Raw genomic sequence first — 10,182 nt, 5'->3', positions numbered from 1 at the left:
ACTGCACCAAGCAGGATTACAGTGTTTTCCTTTTTATAGCCCAAAATTGTTTGTAGTTTCAGTAGTTAACTACACAGAAAATGAAGGGGAAAAAGTAATTTAACTACTTGAATCACTCTGCAAATATGAATTTAGTTGTCGTGTAGAGTAAACGATAGTATTTAATCTATTAATAATTTGCTGCTCAAATATTTGCACACCATTTTTACTTGCATATTGCATATAGTGTAAATACATTTAATTTATAGTCTTAATTTTCTATTATATTTTGTGATATCTTATTGTACTTCCACTTCTGTACTCTTGCACTACATTCCCTTATGCTGCTGTGTCTAATTTGAATTTCTCCTACGGGGGATCAATAAAGGTAGATCTTATCTTGTATACAGATGTTTTTGCTATAGAATATTGCACATGTTACAGCAGGAGGTAGTGGCATTGTGTGAAAATAAATGATTTCACAGGACAAAAAATATATATACAGCAGTCATTTAGCAGAAAATATAGACTAGACAGGGATATGCTATACAGTACAGGTCTAATACTAATAATGTGTATGTAGGAAATTATATATATGTGTATGTGAAACTGTACAGTATTAATAGTGCAGTAGGGTAAATGTGTTATCAATGATAAGTTTAAGGTTCCATTCCATTTAGTATGGCAGCACCTTAATTAGGGTTTACGCTACTATTTCATGTCAAAATGGTTACTGTGAAAAATGGCTATTGTACTTCAGTATCTTGCTCAGAAGTTGGCGATTAAACCACTAACCTGCAGTTTACAACCAACCTCCTCTAGCTGTTGAGCCAGAGATACTATGGTGATTTGACTTTTTAACAACATCTACAAACAAATCATTTAGCAGCTGTGATGAAACATGCATTCAACTGTCTTTGTACATGCCTACAACTTAGAAAGAGTACTCCTATATATGACCAAATTCAGGCATACACAAGTACAAAACATCCAGCACCACAGCTGGAACCCTGACATGGTGCAACCCACACACTGCGGCCTTTTTATAACATAGTTTGATGTGATGTGAAAATGTAACGTGCAGTATGAAACAGAGGTAAAACAGACGCTCTATGGTAGAGGGAGGAGGAGAACAGACACACTAAAGCAACAAGTCTATAAAGCTCATCAGACTAGAACATGTTTCAATATCCACTGTCTCAGAAATTTGTGTTGCATGCATTGCTGTCATTTATTCACAGTGTTGATCCATCTCTCATGACCAAGGAATGATTCATTTCAGAATTCATAAAAAGAGATTAATCTGAGATCTAGTGCACATCCTCTTCTTGGTAAACTGTTGGCCAATTGTTGCAAGGTTAATTTTGCTTTCCACAAAGTTTAATAATTTTGCATGTGACAAAATAATGAATTAAAACAAACAAACTTGTCTGTGGATGGTATATGACGGGTTTTCCCTCATTAAGTCTGATTCAGCAGTGATCTCTAGTTTTAAAATAACAACACTGCATTCAAATGATGTATATATATATATATTTGAATTATATACAACTCTGAAATAAGCCTTCTCCCACTGACACTAAAGAGCCTAACAGTGAACCCAGCTATGACAGTGGGATTGGTTGCATACATTCAAGTACTCAAGGTTTTGAGTCATATCCTGGCTTTGATCTCATTCTGGCTATGACAGATTCTACTGATCTCTTCTTGAAAATGTGTCTTCTATTCAATTGAAAACATTTCCAGCAACAAATACGCAATATGTAAAATACCTCCCTAATCATGCAGTGCCTTCAAGATTATTTTGGGCTTTTTATTGCCTTTACTTTGATAGAGCAGCTGAAGAGTGACAGGAAGGTGGGGAGAGAGAGCGGGGATGACATGCAGCAAAGGGTTGCTGGTTGGAAGATGGGCCCCTGTGGTGAGAACTCAGCCTTTGTACACAGGGGTTATTAAATAAGGTTACATTATAAGGGGTTTGCTCCTAATCTCTTTTCTAGCAGCAAGTAAGATAATGCCAGGTGACTGTCACTGAAAACAATCGGTCTACCCTTCCAGGACATTGCCAGTGTTCATATTAGTCAGATAAAACTGCTTCCTGAAGATTCCTCTAGAGGGAGCACTTGTCTTACCCTTCTTCAACCATTTGTTTCAAAAGGCTACACATATCTCCCACTGATCCCTCAGCTAATGTATGCTTTATTAAAATTCACATAAAGTCTGTAATATTGGTTTTACTCATCTTGAAAAAGTGTACAGAAAAATCACAAAACATACATTCACATTGTACAGATTTAAACTAGAAATAATAATAAAAAACATGGATTAACCTGAATTATCACGTAATAATTAACATTGAGTCTGTAAGATGTATGTTTGTAGCGTGCCACTAAACACATAATTGACTTTCACCAGCTTGGCCCAAACCAGTTTCTTGGGAGTTTTCATTTTCACTATTTTGCAGGCTAGTGATAAATGTTTTCATTAGCCTGCAGGGCTGCCAGAGGTGATCTATCCATTAAACAGTAGTTTTTATCCCAGTGAAGGAACATTTCCAAACATAAAATGCAAATGTTACAGACAAATACCAGAATACTTGTTTGGCATTGCAACACACTCAGAGACACATACCTGCAGCACACAGAGGTCAGTGACACCTAGACAGTTGTGGTGTCTAATGTTTCTTCTATTTATTTTATACGTAACTCAGAGCAGGACACAAACAGAGCAAAGACACAACAGTTGGACGTGTGGTGTCTGCTTCGTCAGTGCATGTAGACCCTGTGGAAACAGGCCTGCAAGCACTATCAGCGCTTACTCACAGGGATATTTTGGGTACATGCCACGCAGCGTTATAGAGGCCTTAAAATCAAACAAACCTGCAGTATGACACGCTGTAATTTGGTGATGTTGCTTTTGTTTTGCTATAGAAAGCTAATCATCCTATATGAACCAATGACCTAATACGTGTGACAGCAAATGATCTGAGGAAAGCTGTATTGATTTAACTTTTATTTCACCTTGAGAAACCTCATATACCATGGTGCCAAGCTAGCCTAATGCAGCTTGGGAACTATCCCGTCTTCTTTCTGTAAATGTTTCTCTATCTCTTGGTGTGCATACATATTGATATTAATTGTGTTTATGTGGGAACTTTGTCCTGATGGCGGCATTCATAAACAAGAACAATCAGGGAAATCTGTTCCCAAAGCTGTGTTGCTTAAATGTTGTTGTATGACACTGTATCTTGCTGTCACAAAGTGTCACATATTTTAAGAGTTGATCCTCCTGAGGACAGGCACCCCTTCTCCTCCACACCTTTCAAACTTTGAGCCTATAAAGGGTTATTACTAAGGACACGTGGCTGTCTTGTCTGCAGTGTTTCTGTCTCTGCTCCACCGCTCAACCGAAACTTGTTTTTAAATCAAGAGACATATGGTCCAAATGTGCTTCAGAACTTTTTCTAAGTCTATCAATGCACACATAATCAGATAAATAACAATGAAATGTCTTAACCCCAGGATGTCTCTGCCAGAAAGCAGTTTCTGTTCCTCCTATTTGAACTGTTTAAGAGCACGCACCATTGCACTGGTGTTGTTTCCTGTCAGATTTGTGTGGTAAGAATAATGTGACAGGAAACTAGTGTCAGAGGCTATAAAGACACCCAGCCTTAAGTACACAATTTGGTCTAAAATTATATTAATGCAGTTAATAGGAAAACGCTATTTGTTGAGAACAAACATCCCAAGCTTAATGTCAAGTGAACCCCTACTTTGCATGCTACACAGAGCACTCTTGCAGCAGTGTAGCTGCATTGCAACTGCTAAATATAAGACATAAAAAAAACCCAAAATACAATGAGATAACTGTGAGAATGTATTTTAAAGGTGAGAGGAAAGCCACACGTCAGACGGATTTCGAGTTCTAGCCTTTAACGTCTCACCATAGAGCGCTTTTTTTCTACAGCTTACCACTGCTGGAAACAGTATAATGACCACGTCTTAGCTGTCTCATCACTTAGGGTTTCAAAAGACCACACTTCTTTATTTTTTACTGAACAGCCAGTGCACCATGTGATGCCTTATAGTCCATGTGATGTTTGAAGCAATCAAAACAATTTGTTGTGCACTTATAAATAGCCAGTTAAGCTTCCTATAGGATTCAGCTGATTCGTGAACATGACATGGTTCATCAAATCATGTTAAATGGTGTTTTTCTCATTCTCGTACGGACACACCCAAATTTATTTGCAACACTTAGATGACCCAATGCGACCACAGCTAACACATTTTGACTGTTATTTGGCATCTTCATGTTAACATATAAAATAAAACACAAAGGCATCCACATTTTGCTGACAGCCCACCTCGTTTTATTACTAAGATGGAGAAACAAGGTAAAAACATGAAATACAGATCCTTGTACAGAACAGAGTAAACGCATGTACACAAAACTGTATTTACACACCAAACCAATGCACTGAAATGTTTGCCACAAAAAAACAGCAGTTTTAATTCAAAGGTCCATAAAAATAAAAAAAACATTCAGAAAAGAAAGGTAGAATTTATTCAAAACTGATATTTCAAACAAATGTTTTTTACTTTGTATGCCAACACACACGCACACACGCACACACGCCTCAGTTGTTTTGTGGGGCATAGAATCAGTTAATCACTGACAAACCATAAGCATCAGCCTAAAATAGCCTGAAATTAAAGAGCTAGAGAGACAAATCAGCTATAAAAAAAAGATTTGAACTCATTAAAGCATAAATGGCATGTTGAAGGAAATTATATTTGACCCCGTAAGAAAAATATCAAATTCAGCGGCATCAAAAATAAGTTCATATTTGATAAACATACAGCAAAAAGAACAGAATCCCATCAGAAATATACAAACATATCATTAGTCATGCCAATTAGGAACAATATCCAAACAACAATCACTTTATATATGTTAGTGATACATCCAATATTACAGCCTTACACCAATCTCTATTCAGTGTTCAACATAGTTTATGTACTTAACTATCCAAACATAAAAGCACAAATATATATGTATAAAAAAAAACATGAGTGAGAAAGAGGAAGAGGTAACAGAGATGGAGGAAGTAAAAAGAAATTGGATGGTAAAGAGAAAGAGGCACAGAGTCAAGAGAGAATTTGTTGAATAGAAAGAGGTTCCGTTATGGATGATACCAGCGTTCATACTGTATGAGAATCAAAACTCTAAATATAGATAAGTCTCTAAAGAAAAATCAAAAACCTTAATCTTACATGTACGGTTTTGCCAGATCATTGTCAGTTTGTATGTTTTCTTGGTTTCTCCTTTATTAGAAGTACTTAATTGTAATTAAGGAGGAACAGAGGTGTGTGTTAATAGATTTGACTGAAGATGCAAGGATTGGTGAAGCATTACGAAGGTTTTGTAAGGTACTGTGACCTGCCTGTTTTGGGGCGTTACATGCAAGCCAGCATCTGATTCCAAATATAAATGCTTCTCAGTTCGAACCCTGCGATAAGAACTTCAGACCCTTGCAAAAATAACTTCACAAGACCCAGTCATTGCGAGGTTAGTGTATCAAACAAGCCTTGTGTGCTAGCATAGCCGTATATCAAAAGCTCAGAAAAAGGGGCTCCAGCTGAGCGTGCTTATGGAAATAATAGTCTGACAGGTGCTTGATGAAAGCCACACCGTCTCCATCAAGCTAAAGTGGAGCATGCCCAGCGCAAAGCCACACACCATATCAGTTAGGTGGTGTTTGCCCAGCAGCACGCGGGACACGCCCACCAGGAAGGCCCACAGCACCAACAGGATGCGAAGTGGCACAGCTAAGACCAGGTGGGACAGCAGGAACTTGGAGACCATGACGGCTCGGCTGGCATGGGCGGCGGGGAAGGAGTAGATGTCCATGGCGATGCAGTCCAGGAAGCCTGGCGTCATCTCCCAGGGTCCCCTGCGCTTCACCAGCCTCTGAACTCCAGCCACAGTCATGACATCAAGAATGAGGGCTGTGATGAAAAAGGGAATTAGATTAAAGTCAATTACGTCGACATGTTATAACCTAGACAACAATTGTCCTTCATTGTAACACTACTTAAAAGCACAGAAGTATCAACACTTAAATATTACTTACAGTTATCTACAGTAAAAGTATTCATTGTGCATAAAAATGGTCCCTGGGAGTAATTTTATTTTTATTGTTGTTGTTGATACTGATGCATTAACATGTAAGCAGATATATCTGAAAGGTTGTGAAATGATTAAAGAGGAAGGAATGAACAAGTTCTGCTACACAAACTTAGACGTTTAAAGGAGGGATCACTCTAAGAGGTGCAACTACAAAGCACTACAGACTGCTGAAACGTGACAATGGGCTTATTTAGCTGCCAAAAAGGCCGGGAACACTGGTTCAATCCATTATAATCCATCAGATTTTCAACAAATTCCTAATGTTTTTCTTTTCATGTAAAATCTTAATCTGAAAAGTAAATAGTAACAATAGCTGTTAACTAAATGTAATAAAGTATAAAACAGAATACCTCAAAATTTAACTTTTTATTTTACTGAACTGTGTTTCAGAGAATGTACTTAAGTAATTTTCCACCACTGGCCAACTGAAGTTATGCACTATAATTATTTGTTGGTGGAGTCATCCCCATAACCACATCCGAAATGTGTGTTCCATTAATAAGCCCTGAGGCTTGGGGTAATGTCTGTGACCCCTCATAGAAGTTCAATCAAAGAGGGGTTTTTACTCTTCCGACTGTCTAATTCAAAAGGTTTTTTAGAGGCTTAAAGAGGTGAAAGTATCCACTACCTCATGGGGAAAAAAAGGCAAAATTATAGAAAAGATAGAAAAAAATAAAAATAAATTGTTAAGCATATTGTGCCTCGGAATTATACTGGTACACCTTAGTGGTCCTGATCAACCACTGTCATAATTAAAGTCTTCCCATTTAAAACAAACAATGTGGCATATGAACTTTAATGAAGGCAGTGAAATCTCCATAACTGAGAACCCTAATTGTACCACTCTGAACTTTTAATGTGAAGAGCTAATTTGCATATCTTTGCACCACTCCATTAGTGTGTTTTTAGCTAATGTTTGCTACAGACTAAAATATCTCAGCAATTATTGGATGTAAAATCATCTACAGTGCATGTTTGTAGGTTTTTAGTTAAAATGTCCCAACAGCTGATGGATGGACATTTGGTAAACCCATTCATAGGAATTGTAATAACTTTGTGAACATGGTTAACATTTTTTCATCTGTCAGCGTGTTAGCATGTTGATAGTTAGTTAGTTAGTTAGCTTTTAGTACACTTGTTAAATCTGTAAACAATACTAGACGAGAACAATAGTGATAAGAAGTAAAACGCAGATAATTAACAGATTCAAGTAACACTGTCACAGTGGAACAGTGTGCTTTTGAATACCGGTGATACTGTCGGTACTAAAATAAAGCAGAAAACTATCGTACATATGTTCAAAGATATGCTGCTGACCAAGAATAACCAATAAGGCATACAATACTGGTAGCATTTGCTTTGAGTCCACATACCAGACATTTGCAAATGCCTTTTATAGCTCCACAGCACTCCCAAAAATATCCCTACCATCGCCATCTTTAACTTCAGTTCAAGTCTGCCATCTTCACACACACTCAACCCGTCCTGCGCTAAATAACTGTCAGTTGTCTGACATATTGGTTATGCTGCCCTACTTCTCATTCCAGTCGCCCACTCACTGTCCTGACGGGGCCATTATTTTAAACTTCTGTTCCAGCTCCTTAAAGGCAGGCTAGTGAGGAGAGGCCATGTTCATGTTCACTAGGAAAACCAATCTGAATGCTAGAGGAAGAGAGGAAGGAACAAAAGAGAGGCGGGCAGGCCTGAAAAGTAAAAACTGGAACAGGAACTAAATTAATTGGTGAAATGTGAGAGAGGACAGTTGTGCTGTTTGCCCCACGGTGTCCTCTGGCAGTCTCCGAAGTACTAAAGGGAGGAAGGTGAGCCAAGCAAAGCATCATATTATCCGCTGTAAGGACAAGCCTGTTTGTGCTGCCCAACAGTGACAATTCAGTTTGTGTTTTTTTGGTATCATCAACAAATTAAAGGAATGTGGGCATTATTGTACAAAACTGTGTTTTTTTTCCCCCCCAGAACAAATTGCAAATGCACCCTCTTGAATTTTGGGCTGGCACACTGTGTGCCTCCTTCTTCCCAGTCAGGATTTTTGTTCTGCAGTGCTGTTCCTGTGGAGAGTTTCTCAGTGTTCTTGGCTGTGAAACATCATCAGGACACCCAGCACAACTGCAGTCAGAGTAAAAACACGTTTGAAATCAACCCCCGGTCCGTCAGCATACAGTTATTGATCACACAAAAACTGTTTTGAGAAGCCAACTGCTCTCCATCAGTGAGTTAAATCCTGGGTGATAAACTCCGGCTACCACAGATCAACTTGCCTTGTGAATAATTCCCACAATGCCAATTGTTACTCACACTATCAAGATAAGTTGGAGGAGTACTAGAACAACACTTTATACTACGCAAAGGTCAGTCTGTTACTTTCTCTAATTGACTAATGCAGCCAGCAAATCACTCCACATCAGGGTCAACACTGCCCAGCCCATACTGGACCCTTTATAAAGGCTACAAAAGAATATCAAAATAAATGATTAAAAAGACGATTAAAAACTTTTTCAATTTAATCCCAAAGAAGGATTCCGCACCTGAAACTGAGACGCTGCACACATCTCTAGTTTCTATGGCAATACAAAAGTGCATTTAATATGACAATCCTACCACAAAAGTCTATTTAAACCTGCAATTAATGACTTTTTGGTCACTTGGGGTCAAAGAAAATGTACACAGCCAGCAGATATGAAAGAACATTAGGATTCATTTGGAGATGTGTGTTCATCACATAAATGTAAGTCCGTTATTCACTCTCCTTTTAGCTCTAATTTGGTCTCCACCAACTCCTGAGCATAAGATCTGTCTCTTTAGCTGCTAAATGACTAAAATGTTCACCAGCTAGTCTTTGTTTGCCATCTGGTGCTGAACAGGTAGAATACATAGAGCAGTATAGAGTAGTGAAAAAACAATCAGCAAAACAAATGAAAAAGCTCCTACAAAGCTGCAGAGTTGGGTGATAATTCTCTGTAGTTGTGTCACTATGAGTAATTTTCTTTCACATACAAGTAGTCATATGACTCATTAATTGAAACATATTGATTATTAGCGTTTTTAAATATTTTTTGTACTGGACACAATTTTACAAAGAAGGGATTTTTAAAGTACAAATCTGTGGCAACTGATGTTACATGCATTAAAAGCATGTGTTAGAAATCAACTCAAATTGAAATTAAACAAATTAAAAGCATAGTTTCCATTAAAATGGAAGCTTTTAGGGTTTTATGTGTGCGTTTTTTCCGTTTTAATGCTTGAACTAGGTCTGTTTCACCCTCCAACTAAAGAATATTGAAACTGAATATAAACAATAAAGCTTTCACTGTTAGGACCTCCTTCTTGCATAGGTTGATTACTTGCCTTAACCATCAACAAATTACATACAGCTTTCCTCGTTGAACAAATGTTAAAAAAGAACTGTGCATGATATATAAACATGGATTCTTTGAGAACTACACAAAGAAGAACCCGGCCAAAGCAGAGCTACACTGCAGTTGATAAGGATGGGAACATCCTCTGTACAGTCAAGGTCTCTCACATGCTCAGCAGTCTTTCAGACAGTCCCAATCATTGTGCGACTAAAACTTTGTTTTCAAAACAGTAATATGGGAAATATTTTTGCACTGTGCAGTTCATACACTCATGACAGTGGACTGAATCAAACCAATCTTGACAGGCCAGTCTCGGCTGATTATTTTCCTGTTAGATATAAACAAAACAATTTCAGCCAGCATTAAAATATTAATTCCCTACGCACTGTTCAGTACGTTTGTAGATTTTCTCCTGACAGACTTCAATAGACGAGAAATTATCCTGCACCGACAAGCATTTGGGGCGGAACAATGTCTCAAACACAATACAACAGTGTCCCAAATCCAGAGATTTACTGGCTTCCAATCAGGACTCAATGTAGCTACAGCCAGGAGATTTGTACTGCTTTTTGGTCGATAATCTGTGTTTGGGTCATGTGTGTACATGTGCATTTGCCCACACACACTCACACACACA

At 38.0% G+C, this 10,182-nt stretch overlaps 1 protein-coding gene across 2 annotated transcripts in view; it reads right to left on the bottom strand.

The window, feature by feature from the left end:
• Positions 1-4,328: 4,328 nt before the first annotated feature.
• LOC118333040 (inactive phospholipid phosphatase 7) overlaps positions 4,329-10,182 on the bottom strand; it is an 8,525-nt gene continuing 2,671 nt past the window's right edge. For both annotated transcript variants that reach the window (XM_035668536.1, XM_035668535.1), the window contains exon 3: positions 4,329-5,990. In XM_035668536.1, coding sequence (XP_035524429.1) covers positions 5,602-5,990 — 389 coding nt within the window. In that variant the 3' untranslated portion in view covers positions 4,329-5,601. The remainder of the gene's footprint in view (positions 5,991-10,182) is intronic.

This window comes from Morone saxatilis, unplaced genomic scaffold (assembly GCF_004916995.1).
Source record: "Morone saxatilis isolate NCDOM2014 unplaced genomic scaffold, NCSU_SB_2.0 Contig21, whole genome shotgun sequence".
Classification (NCBI taxonomy): Eukaryota; Metazoa; Chordata; class Actinopteri; family Moronidae; genus Morone; species Morone saxatilis.
This window is presented reverse-complemented; position numbering and strand designations above follow the sequence as displayed.